Here is a 20,163-nt window from a genome sequence, read left to right as displayed (position 1 = left end):
TGTTGATGAGGTTTGAAAATATTATGTGGCATATTGGTACAAATATAGAATTGGTACAAAACAAAGAATTGGTAATTACAGTGACAAAAGTAACATGATCGATCAATAAAAAGTATAACACATTCCAAGACACAAAAAGGGTGAGAGAACCAACTCTGCCCTTGCAAGCTTACAATCTAAAGGAATGACGGGGGAGGGGAACAAAAGGAGGCCTAGTATACAATAATCATACCTAGAGGCAGTGGGTTTTTAGGATATCTAGTGTGAGGGCAACTTGGCCTGAGGACAAAGGGGGAATGGCCTAAAGTAGAGCGTATGCGTGTCGGAAAAAGTAAATTTTGAAAGAGCGTTTAAAGCTATCAAAGGTTAGAGGGTGATAGATGTGTTGTGGAAGGGCATTCCAGAGGAGGTGTGAGGCACGTGAAAAGTCTTGTATACCTGAACGCGAGGAGGTAATTCTAGAGGAAGACAAAAGTAGCTCATGTGCAGATCTGAGATTGCGATTGGGTTGGTATCTGGAACCTAGTGAGATGTACACAGAAGAGAGATTGTTGAGAGATTTGTAGGTTAGGGTTATGAGTTTGAACTGGATCCTCTGGTTAATTGCCAGCCAATGAAGACAGAGAGGAGCAGCAGAGGAAGAGCGAGAGGGGAGATGAATGAGATGAGCAGCTGAGTTAAAGGGAACCTTAACCGGCGGGGGGAAAAAAATCACTTACCTGGGGGCTTTCCCAAGCCTCCTGCAGCCGTCCGGTGCCCGCGCCGGTCCTTCGGTGCCCTCCGGTCTCCCTCCGCCGCTAAGTTTCGTTTTCGGACGACTACCAGTCGTCCTCGGGCCTCTTCCGCATTCCTCGTCGTAAACTGCAGTAAAGCGCGTCCGCATGACGCCAAACGTGTCATGTGCATGACGCCAAACGCGTCATGCGGACGCGCTTTACTGCAGTTTACGACTAGGAATGCGTAAGTGGCCCGAGGACGACTGGCGGTCGGCCGAAAACGAAACTTAGCGGCGGAGGGAGACCGGAGGAAGGACCGGCGCGGGCACCGGACGGCTGCAGGAGGCTTGGGAAAGCCCCCAGGTAAGTGAATTTATTTTTCCTCGCCAGTTAAGGTTCCCTTTAAGTACAGATTGGAGGGGTGCCAGTCTGTTAGTTGGTAGTCCACAATGTAGTATATTACAATAGTCCGGGCGAGATATAATAAGAGCATGTACTAAGATATTAGTTGTGTCCTGAGTGAGAAAAGGTTGTGTGGTAGATATGTTTTTTGAGTTTCAGGTGACAGGATATTGCTCTAAGTGCGCTATATTGTTGGTGGAGTGCAGAGGGTTAATTTGGAAAATGTATTGCAGAAGTAACCAGATAACTTCCCCTGGAACAGAATGTGAACGATCGTTTGATGTGGAAGTTTTCTGAACTGGGAGATGGGAATTGCAATGAGTGAGATGAACATGGATGGCCTGTGGTAATGCACAGCTAGCTGAGATGTTTTATCATGTAAAGTAGCTGTGGGAGGCACAACACAAATTCAACTTTGTAGGTTTCATTAAACTGGAAGAATTGTCATTCCAGTCATGTGAGCCCCAGCGTGACGATCTAACGTAAGAGCTACTTCTACTCCCAGCTGTGCAGAGATGGATTAAGATGAAATGGGGTCCTTGGCAAGGTAGTAGTTTTGGCTCCTCCTTATTCGTGCATGAAAAAAAGGCGCCGTGAAAAATGATCCCGGCTGGATAACGAAATGGCACCGATGGATAATGAAATCTGATAATGATAATGATCAACATTGTCAATCTTGGTTGTCGATAAATACCGTTGTTAAAACAGACGGGAAATAATAACGAAAAGATAGTAACGTTAAAAATCGTTACGTAATTCAACAATACATCTTAACCCAACCCTACTCTCACACATAACCCTCCCCTGGTGGTGCCTAAAACTAACCACTCCCCTGGTGGTGCCTAACCCTAACCACCCCCCCCCCGGTGGTGCCTAACCCTAACCACCCCCCTGGTGGTGCCTAGCCCCCCCCCCCCCCCCCGTGGTGCCTAAGCCTAACCCCTCCCGGTGGTGCCTAACCCTAACCATCCCCCTGGTGGTGCCTAACCCTAACCAACCCCCCGGTGTTGCCTAAAACTAACTGCTGCCCGGGTGGTGCCTAACCCTAACCACTCCCCCTGGTGGTGCCTAACCCTAACCACTCCCTCTGCAGAAACACCCTTTTACACATAGAAATGATAATATCTTTGATAGCGTAAAATCTGTATGTACAAGCGAAATAATATGACGAAAACTATAACGTTGCAAGTTTCTAAAACGATAACATACTTCAAAAACTCTAATGTTGTTAACGATATTTATTGCGGTGCCCTTTTTTCAGCTTTTTTCGATAATTAAGGATAATTGCATTAGAGTCTATGGCGGCGCCCTTTTCGTCGACCCTCGGCCGGCGCCCTTTTTTGCTGCTACCCTACTTATGGTTCGTATGGTTCTAAGATGGGAGAAGGGTCAGAGAAAGTGGCAGTTTGGCCCCCTGAGTCACTCACTGGGCCCGAGGCCCCTGACTAGGTTGCCGTATGGATGATCCTGCTCTGCATCTGTGTACAGGAACACACTGACACAGGATACGGTACTTGATGTATTCACTAATTACCGTCTTGTGTTCCTCCACCCACTGACTTCGTCTCCATGCCCATGGACTAAGTAGAGTGTAGATTGCACGAGAATGTAAATTGCTCAATCAATTGATATCTATAGGGTGGGGCAGGTGGCATTGCTTAAAGGAGTCATCAGGCAATCTGTAATAAGATGAGTGGTACTTACCGGGGGCTTCCTCCAGCTCCAAGCTCCCAGGATGTCCCTCGGCACAGCTCTCCCCGCAGCTCCGACCCGGTCCCCGGCGATGACGTCAGAGCGACCTCCAGGTCGCTCTGTACTGCACCTGTGTGAGCAGCGCTGTCAATCACTGCCATGTGGGCTGGAGCAGACTGCGCAAGCGCAGAACTACTGCGCAGTCCGCTCCGGCCCATGTGGCGGTGATTGACAGTGCCGCTCACGCAGGCGCAGTACAGACCGACCTAGAGGTCGCTCTGACGTCATCACTGGGGACCGGGACGGACCTGCGGCTAACGGCTGCGGGGAGAGCTGGCCGAGGGACATCCTGGGAGCTTGGAGCTGGAGGAAGCCCCCGGTAAGTACCACTCATTTTACTATAGTTTGCCTGATGACTCCTTTAAGAGTGCCTACATCTGAGGGCTCAATAAAAGTTTTGCTATGTTGCCTCATAATGTCTAGCTACGCCACTGAGAAGACCCTGGATAATTGCTCAGTATACCCCTATGGAAGTGCAGGCCCTACCGGCAGGCAGAGTCTCTGATCACAGAGGAACTACAGTTCCCAGACTTCAGTGTTTCTGTAGCAGTACCAGTGAGAAGTGATGCGATACACTGGCATTATAATAATCAGTGAGATGACAGAGACATACCAGGTAGTTATGTCCACCCGTTACTTTCCTGTAAAGAAGAGTAGAGGGACTGACCAAGAGAAGAAGAGCGGGGTTGTTCAGTGTCTGCAGTCAGCCCACCACAGGCCAGGTCTCACGAGGTGGACCACAGCATACAGAAAGAGGGGAAATGATTCCTTCCCAGCACTTACTGTGAACCTGACTCCAGTCAGAAAGAGGAGGAGTAGGAAGTGGTAGATGATGAGGTGACTGTCTGACTCAACATGGGATGAAGGCAGGCAGGGGAAGTTGAGGAGGAAGCTGCATTGCAGGCAGCAATGTCCTAGGAGAGGAAACAGGGTGCCTAAAAACAATAGCGTCTTAGCTGGAGATGGACAGATTTGGCAACATTTTATTTGACTAGCAATTTATCAGCGTGATCACAGTTGAATTTTGTTATGTGACCAACTTGAGCAAATTGCATTGAAGTCTACAGAGAAGTCAAGTAGATGGTGTGTGACAGAGAATGTATTGAGAATTATTCTCTTCATGTGTCTAATTTAAGAAAGAATGTAACATTTTGAAGAAGAAGCATTGGTGGGATCCCGTATATAGAATAAAGCCTTGAATTATCAACTAGGAATGGTTGAATTTGGCAAACATCTGATTTGACGAACAGGTCCTGAAAGTGAAAGTTGACTTAAAGTTTTGTATTCAGTCAATTCAACCAACACACTTCAAAGTCAATGAAGCAGGTGAATTTATAGTGGTTTCTAGTGAATTAACTACCTAAAGACCGCCCCACGCCAATGGGCGTGGACGCGGCGGCAGCCCCAGGACCGCCTAACGCCAATTGGCGTCAGGTCCTGGAGCCGGCTACTGAAGGAGATCGCGCGCAGGGCGTGTGCGCATCTTCTTTTCGGGGGAGGAGCTCCGCCTCGGCTTCAGTCTCCGAGAGGCTAATGTCGCTCGGGGGACTGTTAGACATCGTGATCGCCGTCTGTTTACATCGTGCAGCACTGCAATCAGCAGCAGCGCTGCACTGGGGACAGCCGTGTGACACGGCTGTCCCCTTGGGGGACAAGAGAGCGATCGGCTCTCATAGCCAGAAGCCTATGACAGCCGATCGTGTGATTGGCCGGCTCAGCGGGGGGGGGGAGGGGATTGGAGGAGGACATAAGAGGACCAAAATAGTAAAAAACTGTAAAAAAAACATGAACATAAATATTGATTTTGAAAAAAATAAACACAGGGATCAGACCCCACCGACAGAGAGCTCTGTTGGTGGCGAGAAAAGGGGAAGGGGGGGGATCACTCGTGTGCTGTGTTGTGCAGCCCTGCAGCTTGGCCTTAAAGCTGCAGTGGCCATTTTAGCAAAAATGTGCCTGGTCTTTAGGGGGGTTTACCACTGTGGTCCTCAAGTGGTTAATTAAAGTGAACCTACAGTGAGGTTACTCACTTCAGCTTAGATATTTACCTATGTAGAGGAAAGGCTCTGTATACCATAGAGCCTTCCCGGTCCTCATCCTTTGTTCCACCTGCTGGGTGGAATACCTCTTCGACCCTCCTTGGTCAGCCTCTCTCATTTGTACTGATCATCCAGACTCGCACATGTGCTGTACTGGTCCACCTATTTTTTTAAGCATTCAGTAGTGCAAGTATGCTGGTGGAGGGCTAAAGACACAGCCGGTCACACAACTTCCCTGGGGTGATGGTGATGGAATAATGGGATGGGTCGAGGACTGGGAAGGCTCTGTTATATCCACTCTGGGAGGGGTTTCACCACAAAATCAGCCATACAGAGCCCCCTGATGATCCGTTTGAGAAAAGGTAAAGATTTCTCATGGGGAAGGCGGCATCAGCTACTGATTGGGATGAACTTTAATTCTTGGTTATGGTTTCTCTTTAAAAGAGAATTATTTTTTCTATGGAGTTAATTTACCATAGAAGACAATCAAATCTATGACTGTTATTGATTACAGTATATCATTTTAATGTGTAGTATTATACTCATTTTAAAAAGAACATATTTGAGCCACAGTGTAGTTGCTAAGTGACGTACAGAACATGTTCTGTAAAAAGAAAGCATTGAGAAAAATAGTAAGCTCAGCCTCCCCAAACCTCCCCAATCCAATGCTAATTGCAGCTATTGCAGCACCCTGAATACAATTTGGGCACTGGAGGTGGGGGATCATATAGCCAGAGCAGCAAAGGGACCAAAAATGTTGAAGGTTGTGTCCAAGATATCGCGGCGAGTAAATTACTAGGTGTAAGTGTAGGAGATTCGTTTTAGGGAGTTGGTAAGTGCTAGGCTTAGATAGCAGTAGGTTAGTGTTAGAAGAAGTAGGAAGGAGTAGATTAGTGTTACACTTAGATAGGGGTAAGTTAGTGTTAGAAGTGGGTAGGGGTAGGTTAGTGTTAGGCTAAGATAGGGGTCAGTTGGTGATAGGAGTAGGTTAGTGTTAAAGGGAACCTGTACTGAGTAAAATTATTTCAAATAAACACATGAGGTCACTTCAAATGAACATTAAATAGTTACCTTGCCATCAGTTCCTCTCAGAAGCTCACCATTTTCTTCTGACAATGATCCCTTCCAGTTCTGACAATATTTTATCAGAACTGAAATATATCAGTTGCTGTCAGTTATAGTTCAGTGGACAACTGATGTGCCCGGTAATGTCCATGTTTTCCTATGGCTCAAGTGGGCGATATTACAGTTAAACAGTGTGCTGACCAGGAAGCTGTTATGGGGTAATGGACATTTTCAAAATGGAGGACAGAGAATTCTATTGATCACAGTGGACAAACAGGATGCAGGAGAGGAGAAAGAGATTGAGGAGTAGACTACACAGGAGGTAAATATGACTTGTGTATGCTTATTTTGACTTTTAATTTTCAGTTCAGGTTTTCTTTAAGCTTAGATAACAATAGATTAGTGTTAGGAGTATGGTAGGGGAAGGTTAGCGTTAGCCTTAGATAGTGGCAGGTTAGTGTTAGAAGTAGGTAGAGGTAGGTTAGCGTTAGGATTAGATAGGGGTAAGTTCATATTAGGAGTGGGTAGGGGTAAGTTTGTGTTAGGTTAAGATAGGGGTAGGTTAGTGTTATAAATAGGTTAGTGTTAGGCCTAGCTAACAAAAGCTTAGGGTTAGGAGTAGGTAGGGGTAGGTTAGTGTTAGGCTTAGATTGGGTAAGTTAGTGTTAGGAGTGGGTAGGGGTAGGTTTGTGTTAGGCTAAGATAGGGGTAGGTTAGTCTTAGGAGTAGGTAGGGGTAGGTTAGTGTTAGGCTTAGGGGTAAGTTGGTGTTAGGAGTGGTAGGGGTAGGTTTGTGTTAGGTTAGTGTTAAGCTCAACACACCATACAATCTTGGTTGTACAGATTTACCAAATCTATGTAGTATAAGGGCTAACAGATTGAAAATAGCCTGAATGATTGATTGGATAAGCTCTTATACTACATGAAAGTGGTAAGATTGAACAACCTAGATTGTATGGTGTGTGTTGAGCCTTAGGCTGATGTAGTGACTGAATCACACACCTGAAACAAGCATGCAGCTAATCCAGTCTGACTTCAGTCAGAGCACCTGATCTGCATGCTTGTTGAGGGGCTGTGGCTAAAAGTATTAGAGACACAGGATCAGCAGGTGAGTCAGGCAATTGGTATTATTTAAAAAGGAAAAATCCATCTCCTTCTCAGTTTAGGTTCCCTTTAAAACAGAAGGTATTTGCAATAATTCAGCTTTAAGTGAGCAACTTTGGTTTCCCATGATGCATCACTCCCAAATATGCAAATCATCTCTTTCTGCCCCTAGAAAGCAAGTCTGCACAACCAGAACAGCTGGTGTATAGTAAGCCTGTAGCTTATACATTTTACAGAGCCACATCAACCCAACATGCATACCGCCTGTTTTGGTCTTGTTGCTCCTCATCAGTGCAGCATGGCATGGACTGCTATGTCTCTATGGGCTTCTATGGTGTTCAGCATCACTAGGGTTAAATTGTTTCACCGTCTTCCAAGGTGTTATATATTCCCTATGAACAAGGATCTGTGCAGAGGCCAAAACAAATTGCCTTTTTAGCTGATATCAGTCATTTTTATAGGACTTTTATGATAGGATAGTTTGGTTCCAAACTGATTCTGCTGATTTATGGATGGGGCCCCCTCAGGCTCTGTCCGTCTTTAAAGCACACTGCGCTCCATCTTTGAATATATAGGACACCAGAGGGGGCTGCGTTCCATTCAGTACCATTCCCAGGAAAGTGGCAAGCGCTGTTCTATTAGACAAGGCAGCTGTCATTACACTGCGCTCTGCAGAGAGGAGGCACAGGGGGAGCCCTTTTCAGAGGCTGAAAATTACAGACGCTTTATCCTTCCAATTGCTCTTCTCCAGCTCAAGTAAGGAACAGGTCTGAAGTAATGGTATAGAATAATAATGGAGCTCTCGGTTGCCTTCACAAACATAGCAGGATAGACAAAGTAAAATGTCATGTTTATTTATTTCAGGAATTTAGCAAAGGTTTTAGCCGAGGTGGTTGCAACTGTCAGTGTACCCGTCACTGCAACTGTCGCTGCCCCCATAGTTATAAAGAGCAGGGCCAGATTTAAGCCAACGCCACATAGGCCATTGCCTAGGGAACTATAGGATCAAGAGTGGGTGTGCAGCAGGCTATGCCGGTGGGGGAGAAGGGTCATCTTGCCTCTTATACTAAAGAAGAAACTATAAGCGCCAACGAACATATCGCTTTCAATGGTAGAAGGCATGAGCCACAGTCCACCGGGGATCCACACAACTTCCAGTCCCTCAATCCAAGTGGGTATAGTCAGTGTCCAGAAGGTTAACGTGTAAAACAACAAACAAACGGCAACTCTAAGTGTAAACCGTTTATTTAAAAACTATATATGTAGACCATAAAAAAGATAAAAGAATAAGTACGGGCCCAAGACTTTGAAATGAATTTGCGCGTAACAGTTGGATTGATTTAACCACTTCAGCCTACAGGGTTGAGAATTTTCTACATCTGAGCAACTTTCACCTCCCATTCATTTGCCAATAACTTTATCACTACTCATCACAATGAATTGATCTATATCTTGTTTTTTCCGCCACCAATTAGGCTTTCTGTGGGTGGTACATTTTGCTAAGAGCCACTTTACTGTAAATGCATTTTAACAGGAAGAATAAGAAAAAAAATGGAAAAAATTCATTATTTCTCAGTTTTCAGCCATTATAGTTTTAAAATAATACATGCCTCCATAATTAAAACTCACGTATTGTATTTGCCCATATGTCCCGGGTATTACACCGTTAAAATTATGTCCCTATCACAATGTATGGCGACAATATTTTATTTGGAAATAAAGGTGCATTCAATTTGCATCCATCACTATTTAGAAGCCCATAATTTAATAAATCATATTGATATACTCCTTTGACATGAATATTTAAAAAGTTTAGACCCTTAGGTAACTATTTATGTTTTTTTTATTATTGTAATTTTTTATTTTATATTTTATTAAAACTTGTATGTGGGTATTTTTTGGTGTGGGAGGTAAACAGGGGATTTTACATGTGTAAAAATGTATTTATTCAATGTAAGGTGATTTTTGGTGTAGTTTGCGATTTGGCCACAAGATGGCCATAGTCAAAAAGTCCTGGGAGCGATCGAGCTCGCTCCGAGGAAGAAGATAGAAGCAAGGGAACTTTTTGATCTCAGAAAAGCCGCAGCGTCTGAAGAGACGCTGTCGGCTTTTCTCCGGGGCGGGTATCCGATCAGTGAAAGGGATTAATAATCCCTTTCATTGATCACTGGGCTAACTGCCCCCAGCGGAAGCGCGCACGGGGGGGGGGCCGCGGGAGCGTGAGCGACCCGCGGGAGTGCGCGCAGCCTAACTGGATGAAAATTTTCGTCCAGTTAGGCTGAAGTGGTTAAGCTGCACCTTATCAGTTGTTTGAACAATAGCAAAAAAACTTTTTTGGGTTGTTTCAACTTGTTTCAACAACAAAAGTTGTTTGATAATTGTGCATTTAACCACTTCAGGACCACAGTGCTAAACCCCCCCTAAAGACCAGGCTATCTTTTGTTTAATTGGCCACTGCAGCTTTAAGGCCAAGCTGCAGGGTCGCATAACACAGCACATTAGTGATTTCCCCCTACCAAAAGAGCTCTCTGTTGGTGGGGTCTGATAACAAACCCAGTGTTTGTTTGTTTTTAATAAATATTTATGTTTTGTTTTTTAAAATATTTTTTACTATTTCCTTTATTATTATTATTTTTAAAACCCCTCCCTCCCCCCAGCCAGCCAATCATGGCGATCAGCTCTCGTAGGCTTCACCCTATGAGAGCCGATCGCTCCCTTGTGCCTCAGGGGGACAGCAGTGTCACATGGCTGTCCCCAGTACAGCGCTGCTGCAGATCACAGCGCTGTATTTAGCAGAAAGACAGCGGTTTCGCCGTCTAACCGCCGCTCGGAGACTGAAGGTGGGGTGATTTCCTGCAAACTGCAGCCCCAGGACTTGACGCCAATTGGCGTTAGGCGGTCCTGGGGCTGCCGCCGCGGCCACGCCCATTGGCATGGAGCGGTCTTAAGGTAGTTAAAAGACTTTTGTTGAGCGTGTGTATGGGGCTTAAAGTGAACCTAAAGTCTGGCCAAAAAAATGAGATTAGCTCACCTGGGGCTTCCCTCAGCCCCCTGCAGCCGATCGGTGCCCTCGCAGCCCCGCTCCGATGGTCCAGGACCCGCCGGCGAACACTTCCGGTTTGGCCGTCACCAGCCGACAGGCATGGGAACGGGAGTGATTGTTCGCGTTCCCAGCCGGTATATCGCCCCCTATGCTGCTATTGCGGCCAGGAGGCCCAGGTCGATGCAGAAACCATACTAGCTGTAAGCATGTCACTTGTGTTACGCTCCATACACACGCCCAACAGCGGTCTTTTATGCAGCACAATTATCAAACAACTTTTGCTGTGAAACAAGTTGAAACAACCAAAAACGTTGGTTGCTATTGTTCAAACAACTGATAAGACTGATAAGACATCAATCCAACTGTTGGACTGACGTCTTCTCAGTTGTGTGAACAATAGCAAACAACTTTTTTTAATTGTGCTGCATAAAAGACCGCTGATGAACGTGTGTATGAGGCTTATAGTGACTACAGCCATATTTATCTTATTCAAACGTCAACGCCTATGATTTAGGTTTACAAACTCTTTAAAGGGAACCTGCTAGGGATGTAAAAGTGTAGTAATTTTTTTTTCTCAGTTAAAAATTTAGGCTGGCTTCCCCGGTTTCGTGGCAGCAGATGGGGGAGGGGGCTCTCTGCATTCCCCCCTTCCTCTGGTGATGTCGCTCCCAGGTCACACTCTTGCAACTGGACGTAATTCACAATGAGGTAAGGAATCTGGCCCTAGTCTACTTTAGGGGACACAGCAGGAAATTCAGCTTACAGGAGTGGGTGGACAGCACCCTCTGCAACCGCTAGGTTTCCAGAAGGTTTTGGTGAACTATGCTCGCCTTTCCTGTCTGCCCAATGATGCGATATTTAGCCCTCCAGTGTAGGTTAGCCAACCATAGGTGCCCAGTATAAGTTAGCCAGTTATAGGTTCTCCATTATAGGGTAGCCAGTTATAGGTTCTCCAGTATAGGTTAGCAAGCCATAGATGCCCCAGTATAGGGTAGCCAGCCATAGGTGGCCCAGTATAGTTTAGCCCGCTATAGGTGCCCCAGTATAGGATAGCTATCTATAGCTGCCCCAATATAGTTTACCCAGCTACAGTTGCTCCAGTATAGGTTAGGCAGCTACAGGTGCCCCATATTAAGTCAGCCAGGTATAGGTACCCCAGTATAGGGTGGCCAGCCATAGGTGCCCCAATATAGGTTAGCTAGCCACCCATAGATGGCCAAGTATAGATCAACCAGCCAAAGGTGCCCCAGTATAGGTTAGCCAGTCATAGGTGCCCCTGGTATAGGTCAGCCAGCCATAGGTGCCCCATCGGTGGGAATACAGAAAATGAGGGGGGAGCAGTGGCAGAATGGGTCCCCCTCCATGCTCCCCCCTCCATTGAAGAATTTTATGTCACCGGCTGTGGGGTGTTAGCAATAACTCACCCTCCGGGCTCAAGGCGATCTTCATGTCCTGCCGGGCTACTCTATACAGCACCGCTCACAATAAGTACCAGTTTACACTACACTACTTCCTGTGAGCACCACTGTACACAGAGCAGCCACAACCCCTGGAGCCCGGAAGGTGAGTTATTGTTAAAACCCCACCGCCAGTGCCATATATACATTTCTTCAATGTAGGGGGAAGCATGGAGGGGGACCCAAGGAGAGGGAGGAGTCGAGCCCCCTCCCCGCAGCTGAGTCTCATTGTGCCGCAGCTCCCCCCTCCTTCACTGTGCCCCCCTCCCTCACTGCACCCCAGGCGGTCATTCGCCCTGCCTGCCCCTAGAAACGGGGCTGGGTGAGCTCGAGGGGGATGCAGGAAGCCTCTGGATTATCCAGAGACTTCCCTCTTGTAAGGTGAGTATTTGCCCTGGGCAGTTCTTTCCCTCACAGGTACACTTTAATCATGGCTGTTTCAAAATATTTAAAGGATACCTTAGCGCTGACACACATGTAAAGCCGGGGGAGCAGGCATGTGTAGTATGCTCTCCTCATGCCCTCTGCTCCCCCCGTTGTCCTCTACCCCCCTCCGTTACTTTTTAATAGGCATCCAAAGCTTCTCCCGGGTCAGTGGCAAGTGCGCAGGCGCTGCCCGGTCATGTGCGTCCTCGATTGCACGCCCTCGGCCGGGAGTACTCTGCGTATGCGCTGTACTTCACAACTTTGTAGTGCACATGGGCAGAGTGCTCCCGGCCACAGGCACGTGATCGAGAACGCATGTCGCTGGGCAGCACCTGAGCACTTCCCACTGACCACCCGACCCGGAAGAAGCCTTGGATGCCTATAAAAAAGTAATGGGGGCGGGGGGAGGGGTTCGGTTGGAGGGGGGAGTGGAAGGCACGGCTGTTCCCCTGTTTCTACATTTGTGTCAGCGCTAAGGTAACCTATTTAGACAGGTTGTGTGTCTGTGCATGTGTGTCTGTTTGTTTGTTTGTCTGTATGTCTATATGTCTATCTACTGTATGTGTGTCTCTGCTTATCTGTGTGTGTGTGTGTGTGCCTGTCTATCTGTGCAAGCGTATTTATCTGTTTGTGTGTGCATGTCTATTTGCTTGTTTGGTGATGTGTCTGTCTATCTGTGTGTGCATGTCTGTTTGCTTGTTTCTCTGTGTGTCTATCTGCACATGGGTGTCTGTTTCACTGTCAGTATGTCCATATGTGCATGTCTGCCTGTTTGTTTATCTATTTTGTGTCTGTTTGCTTGTGTGTGTATGTGTCTGTTTGCTTGACTGTCTGTCTGTGTTTGTGTTCCTATCTGTGCATGTGTGTTTCTGTGTATCTGTGCGTGCGTGCGTGCGTGTGTGTGTGTGTGTGTGCGTGTATGCATGTCTGTTTGCTTGTCTGTGCATGCATGTCTGTTTGCTTGTCTGTGCGTGCTTGTCTGTTTGCTTGTCTGTGCGTGCTTGTCTGTTTGCTTGTCTGTGCGTGCTTGTCTGTTTGTCTATGTATCTGTCTATCTGTGCTGGCTTGTCTGTTTGTCTATGTATCTGTCTATCTGTGCGTGTCTGTCTGTTTATTTGTCTGTGGTGTGTGCCAGGATTGGAAGTGTTCTGACTACCAGTCTTGTGTGAGTCACACACAGCAGAGTGCGTGATGTGGTTACAGAGAAGAAAACAGTTATACTGTTGGAGGATATATTAGCAATAGCAAAATGATACATATGCGATCTGAAATCTATCCAGTAAAAACAACAAAGTATTTGACCAATATGTTTAGTTTTTAATTTAACTACTTCCGTACCAGCAGTCTCTGCCCCCTTAAAGAGAAACCGTAACCAAGAATTGAACTTCATCCCAATCAGTAGCTGATACCCCCTTTCCCAGGAGAAATTTTTACCTTTTCACAAACCGACCATCAGGAGGCTCTGATGGTTCTGACATCACACTGTGGGAGCCTTGTTGCATTGTGGGAAATAACAGCTGTTTACAGCTGTTTCCAACTGCCAAAAAGCAAGCAACATCTTCTTCCAGTGACATCACCTGCCAGCAGTAAAAATGTCACCATGTGATAAATGTCAGAATGTAAATCAGGGAGAGGAAAGCTTTTACAATGGGCAAACACTGACTAAATCATTTATACATAAATATTGTAAAAATGAAGCACTTTTTTAATTACATTATTTTCACTGGAGTTCCTCTTTAAGGACCAGAGACTGGTGGCACTGCTGGCCGAAACATTCGCCGCCCCCGCCGTTCTGTCCCCGCCGCAGGTCCCTTTCTCTGCCGTCCCTGTGACGGCAGAGCTGTGCGGGCAGGTCAGGAGCCTCTTTCATTGGCTCCTGACGCTGTCAATCACTGTAAGCCAATGGGATTGGCTCACAGTGATGACAGGGTCAGGAACCAATGAAATCGGCTCCTGACCGGCTTACACAGATCTGTCGTCATATAAACGGCAGGGCGAGTGATCTGCGGTGGAGAGACAGCTGCGCGATCGGCGACAGCGGCGGAAACGCGTGGCAATGAGTGTTGAAATCTACGTCCTGTCACATCCGCGCAGCCACACGCAGGATGTAAATTTCAACTTCGGCGGTCCGGAATCGGTTAATAAATACCTGCAATAGTAAACGAATAACAATATGTTTTCTCTAGGCTAAGTTCACACTATGGGCTCGATTCACAAAAGCGTGATAACTGCTATCACAACAGTTATCACGTGATCTGCCACGCACAAAGGTTTGCGTGCATAAAAGATTACTTAGCGTGATAAATGATCGTTTGCACGTAAACACGCATGTGATTGCGTGCAAATGTTCGTTTATCACGTGAAGTAATCCTTTGTGCGTGCAAACCTTCGCGCGCGGCAGATTGCGTGATAACTGCGGCCATAGCAGTTATCACGCTTTTGTGAATAGAGCCATATGTCCGCTGTGCAATGCAATAGTGTATAGCGTGGGTGTAGTGTGTTACATAGTGTGAACTCACCCTTAAGCTAAATCACCAATAAAGGGAACCTGAAAAGAGAGTAATATGGAGGCTGCCATATTTATACCCTTTAACAACGGGCCACGCCCCTCTTCTGGGATGAGGGCAGCCATGATGCACCCCGCGATCCTGCCTGAAGCGGAATACAGCCCCGATGTTCCTACTGAAGAGCCCTTGTATGTAATCTTCAGGCTCAGGGGATCCGCACTCTGCAGTGAGGGACCAGAGGACGGCGTGAGAAGCCTCTATGGGATCCAGATGCTTTCCTTTCTTAGGTAAGTGTGTCTTTTTGTACCTGAGGTTCGCCTCGGGTTCACTATAAGTTTATGGTGATGGTTTGATGCAGAGCAGGATCATCCACCAGGCAACCTAGGCAAATGCTTAGGGCCTAGTGGGTATCAAGGGGCCCACCTTCTACCTTCTCTGAGCTCTCTCCACTTCAGCTTACCAAAAGGACCACAACGGGGCAGGGAAGGATCTAGACCAAGTTGCGCCTGGGGCAAGTTCAGGTTTTGGCGCCTAAAGGTCAGGTTTTGGCGCCTAAACTGCCATTCATTTTGCCGCCTTTTTTAGAATTCAACAAACTGCGCCTGTGGCTAGAGACCCGCCTGCCCCCCTAGATCCGTCCCCCCAAATCTACTGCCTTGTCTAGGGCCCCATTACATCCTAATCCATCTATTGTTTGATGGTTTAATAGATTAAAAAAAGTGTTGACTACAGTTCCATAAATGTCTCGGTATTATTTGTGTAAAAAATGAAAAAAAAAAATACTCAAAAATGCTACTTTTTAAAATATGAGAAATCCTCGCCTGTCAGTAAAGCAGCCTATGAAGAAAGGTGTACCCATTTCCATAGCTCCCAACTGTCCCTCTTTCCTCCTCATTTGTCCATCTTTCAGGACTTTGCCCCTCTTTCTATGTAAATATATATATTTCTCTTCTAAAAATGTGTTTGATTGACTCTAAACTTTATTCCCATCTTTGAATTGATATATTACTAATTTTAAGATGTTAATATGAAGGAAAATGAACCAGGATAGAAAGGACCAGTGTTGCTTGAACTATAAAAACAACATATTTTTCTTATAAAATCTTTATGGTATGCGTGACTAGGGCTGTGACCGGGTGTGATCAGGGGTGTGGCAGGGGCGTGGCTTAATTGTCCCTCTTTCTCATCTCAAAAAGTTGGGAGGTATGCCATTTCCATCTGAGCTCTTCCACTTGATAGGACCTCTGACTGCCACTACTTTGTTGCATTATATGACAGGTCAGCAGCTGTATGCAGAAATGTTTTGCCAGATGGGAGAAGCCATATGAAAAGGGCAACACCTGTCTCCATCATCTCTTTTTAATTCAGCTAGTGTAAACTGTGAAATTGCACCATAGCACATTAGATCTACAGCTCTGCCCAAGCTGTCTGCTAACGCCCTCCTCTCCCCTTCACTTCGGATTAGTCATCCTGTGTGTACAGCTCTCTGCTCTTCTCAGGCATATCGAGCAGCTGTCTTGTCTCAGTACACAAAGAGCAGACAGCATGACTCATCACTAGGAAGACGGGGAAGAGGGAGTTGGCCAAGAAGATGATCAAAGCTGCACATCCAACCATGTTATAGTCAAACATGCTGGATTAGGAAGAGGACAAGTTTTACTGGGTTACGAACAGCTATTTTTTTTTTTTTTAGTAAACACTTCCCTGATGTGTGATTTAAACATAAAGTGGAACTCTACCTAAGTCCAGAGGCATAACTACAGGGGAGCAGCCTCTGGCAAGGCATGGGGGGGCTCAGAGCTAAAAGGGGGCCCAAACTACTACAACACTCCCTCTGATAAAGAGGCCAATACTTCACATAAGATATTCTTGTGGCTACACGTGTTATGGGTGTGGAGATCCTGATGGCCACACTTGTTTTATGACCCTGGCGGGATGCCCCCCCCCCCCCCCCCCCCCCCCCAGGCTGTGAGGGTCACGAGGGGTAGGCAAGGGAAAGGGTGTCAACATTGGAGAACCCATTCAGTGGTGGTCGTAATGGCCAAAAAACTTCATTTCGCAAATTTCGCAAAAAATTTTGCATCGAAAAATTTTGCATTAAACTTTGCGTAATATTTCACGAAAGTACGGGTATAACGTAATTACGGCTACGGTACTTTGCATTACTACGGTAAGGCGCACGTGCATTGTACATATCATTGTGTACAACCATGCTTATAATGCGGAAATTTGTAAGCATACACCAGTAAAAATACACGTCAAACGATACTAAGTGACCTATTTCGTAGTGAATCGTAATTTCGCGAAATTATGAAGTTGCGCAAAATTTCGCACTACCATTACGATGCATGTGTAATTTACTACGCATTCACCAGTAAATTTTGCATTAACATTATGATTGAAATTGGTGATTTGGTGAATTTCGATTTTCGCGCATGCGAAATTTCGCAGCCCCACTGGACCCATCAAACTTTTGCTGGGGGGGCATGAATTGTAGTTACACCCCTATACACTTCAAATACTATAACAAGCCTGTTGGCGAGCTAACCCATAACTGGATTATGATCAGGGCTGTTTCTGCCCATTTTGGCGCTCCAGGCAAGGCGCCTTTTGTCTCCCTACCCCAATCTCATGAACTGGGAAATCATAAACTACATTAATTAGTTTTATGGGCCCCAATAAGAAACTGATAGTTTACAAACTTAATTTGAGAAGCAACATCATTTTTTATGTACAGGATACAAAAACTATCAGACCATATACTGTACATCTCACTGGCCCAAACTCACTAAACCCATACAACAAAGTAACAAACCCTTCCAATAATGATTTTAAAGTGAACCAGAGGTGAGAGATATATGGAGGCTGCCATATTTATTTCCTTTTAAGCAGTGGCGTAGCTAAGAAGCCGTGAGCCCCAGTGCAAGTTTAGCATGGGGGTTCCCTAAGCGTGCTATAAATAACAATAGATACAACACACCAAACCCAATCAAGGACAACACAGTGTCAGAGGTGCAAGAATGGGATGGGAAGCTGTGTGTTAATGATCACTACTATTCAAATCAACTATAGAAGTGAATATTATTAGCACAGGACCAATAAAGAGCTAATACTGTGTTTGAGAGGTGGGCCCCCCGGGGCTCCTCTAGCCCAGAGCCCAGATGCGGACACTACCTCTGCACCCGCTATTGCTTTGCCACTGCTTTTAAGCAATAACAGTTGCCTGGCTAACCTGCTTATTCTCTCCCTCTAATACATTAAGCCACAGACCCTGAACAAGCATGCAGCAGATCAGGTGTTTCTGCCAATATTGTCAGATCTGACAAAATTAGCTGCATGCTTGTTTCTGGCATTATTCAAACAATACTGCAGCCAAATAGATCAGCAAGGGCTGCCAGGCAACTGGTATTGTCTAAAAGGAAACAAATATGGCAGCCTCCATATCACTCTCACCTCGGGTTCACTTTAAAGGGTGTTTAGCCAAGTTTATAAACATTATACTGTTTATGTATAGCCAGGGTCTTTACAGGTTAGAATACTGTCCTGGAAATCCAATCATATTTGCAACAATTGACACAGCAGTACCCATTTAGGTGTTAAAATGACGATCCATCCTTTAATGAAACTAGCAGTTGGCTATAAGAATTCCATAAAGTACAGTGTGCTAAGACTAGCTCTGTAGTGCCCCCACCTACAGTTGTCACCCCAGTATCTGCCTGGTTTGCCTTTGCCTTAAAAGGCCCTGCCCATGACTTTTGGGTGGGAGGACCCTCTGAGCGCACCCATGCATCATGCACCTTACCAGTGTGAATGGCGTGTTGAGAAGTGTGATGAGAATATCCGCCACAGCCAGGTTGACGATGAATAAACTGGTCGCCGAGTGCATCCGTTTGTTTTTGATGACCACGTGACACACCAAGACATTCCCAAACAGCGAAAAGATGATGATAAAGGAATACGCCACTATCAACAGTGCTTTCACCATGGGATTCTGGGATTCCGCACCATACCTCCTCCTTCCCCAGAACTGCCAGTCAGCCAGGTTGGAAATATTCCAGGTGAACAAGCCGGAGATATTGGGCATCTGGAAGGACTCCTTCAGGCTGGCATTGAAGTTTAAACTCTCCGATAGTTTCAGGCTGCCAGCCATACCCAGCAGACAGAGCCAAAGGAGATGAGACACCATTTCGTCAAAATAGCCTACATATCAAATTGTCCTACTTGGAAGGATATGGCTAGACACTCACTTGAAGGGTTCTAGGTGGGTTGGCTTGTGTTTAGGGTTAGGCACTAGGCATTAGGTTAAAGTTAGGTATCGGGTGGTAAGGGTTTAAGGTTAGGAACAAGAAGAGGGATTAAGGTTTGGAACCAGGTTGGATGGGGATATGGTTAGGCACCAGGAATCAAGAAGTTAAGGTTAGGCACCAGATGGAAAGAAGTAAAGGCTAAGCATCAGGAATGAAGAGGTTCAGGTTAGGTAACAAGTAGGGAAAGGTTAAGGTCAGGCACCAGGAATGAAGAGGTTCAGGTTAGGTACCAAGAAGGGATAGATTAAGGTTAGGCACCAAGAAGGGAGTGGTTAAGGTTAAGCACCAGGAATGAAGAGGATGAGATTAGGTATAAAGTAGGGATAATAGGTTAAGGTTTGGCACCACGCAAGATGTGGTTAAAGTTAGGCAGAGGAACAGGATTTCCACAATGAAGGTAGGACAGTCTAAAAAGGTAGGCTATTTCGTCACTAATCTTCTATTGAGCAGAGTGGAAGAGGCATTAGAAAATGATGTGGTTATTCCAGACAAAGCATGAGAAGTAGAAGTCTTTAGGCTTTCCCCCGGTTTTGTTCTTCATGGCTTGGAGAAGTGAGCAGAGCGCCACTGTCAGACACAATAGCAGCGGACGCCCCGGCTCTCTGTGTCAGCTCTTCCATCCAGCTTCTGTTTCTTTGCAGGTCTTTGCTTGGAGCATTGGAGCATACTTATATCACATGCAGCACACACAGCTCCAGCCAGCTGCATTCCCAACAGCTTAGTGTGACGTGCCAGCATCCCGCCACTTCACCTTCTCGCCGCTACCTCAAGATCTCAGCGCAAGAAACGTTTAGCAAAATGAACGAGCGTTGTCTGCAACATTTCATTAATGTCTGCGCCGGTCTCCCGTCACTTAGAGCACCAGACAGCCAGGCATCTATCACTATGGAGCATTCATCTTGCTTTGATCGGAATCTGGTCAGAACATGATTATGCAATAGGTCTAAAGAACAACAACAAATATGCCACTTGTACCTCTGTAGGCGAGATTCAACTCATGAAGCAGTTAGCATACTGGTACTTTTATTATTATTGATTCATATAGTGCTATCCAGTGCAGTTTCTAGGCTAAAATGCACCCAGGGCGAGGGTGTAAAAATTGCGCCCCCCCCCCCCCCCCCCCCCGAAGCAAGGTATGGGTGCCCACAGTGTAGGTTAGCCAGGTCTAGTTGCACTCAGTATAGATTCCCCCAGAATAGGTACCCCAGTATAGGTAGCCAGCTATAGGTACCCCAGTATAGGTAGCCAGGCATAGGTGAGCCAGTATAGTTGCCTCCGGTATAGGTTAGCCAGGTAGGTGCCTCCAGTATAGGTAGCCAGTATAGTTGCCCACAGTATAGGTTAGA

General features: G+C 46.1%; 1 protein-coding gene across 1 annotated transcript in view; it reads right to left on the bottom strand.

Annotated features, from left to right (window-relative positions):
- The window catches only part of LOC137543822 (G-protein coupled receptor 83-like), a 43,493-nt gene extending 24,024 nt beyond the window's left edge, over positions 1 to 19,469 (bottom strand). Inside the window, exon 1 of the mRNA XM_068264906.1 lies at positions 18,313 to 19,469. Coding sequence (XP_068121007.1) covers positions 18,313 to 18,696 — 384 coding nt within the window. The 5' untranslated portion in view covers positions 18,697 to 19,469. The remainder of the gene's footprint in view (positions 1 to 18,312) is intronic.
- Positions 19,470 to 20,163: the final 694 nt, after the last annotated feature.

This window comes from Hyperolius riggenbachi, chromosome 2 (genome assembly GCF_040937935.1).
Source record: "Hyperolius riggenbachi isolate aHypRig1 chromosome 2, aHypRig1.pri, whole genome shotgun sequence".
Lineage (NCBI taxonomy): Eukaryota > Metazoa > Chordata > Amphibia > Anura > Hyperoliidae > Hyperolius > Hyperolius riggenbachi.
The sequence above is the reverse complement of the archived record's forward strand: the minus strand, read 5'-3'. Positions and strand labels throughout refer to the sequence as shown.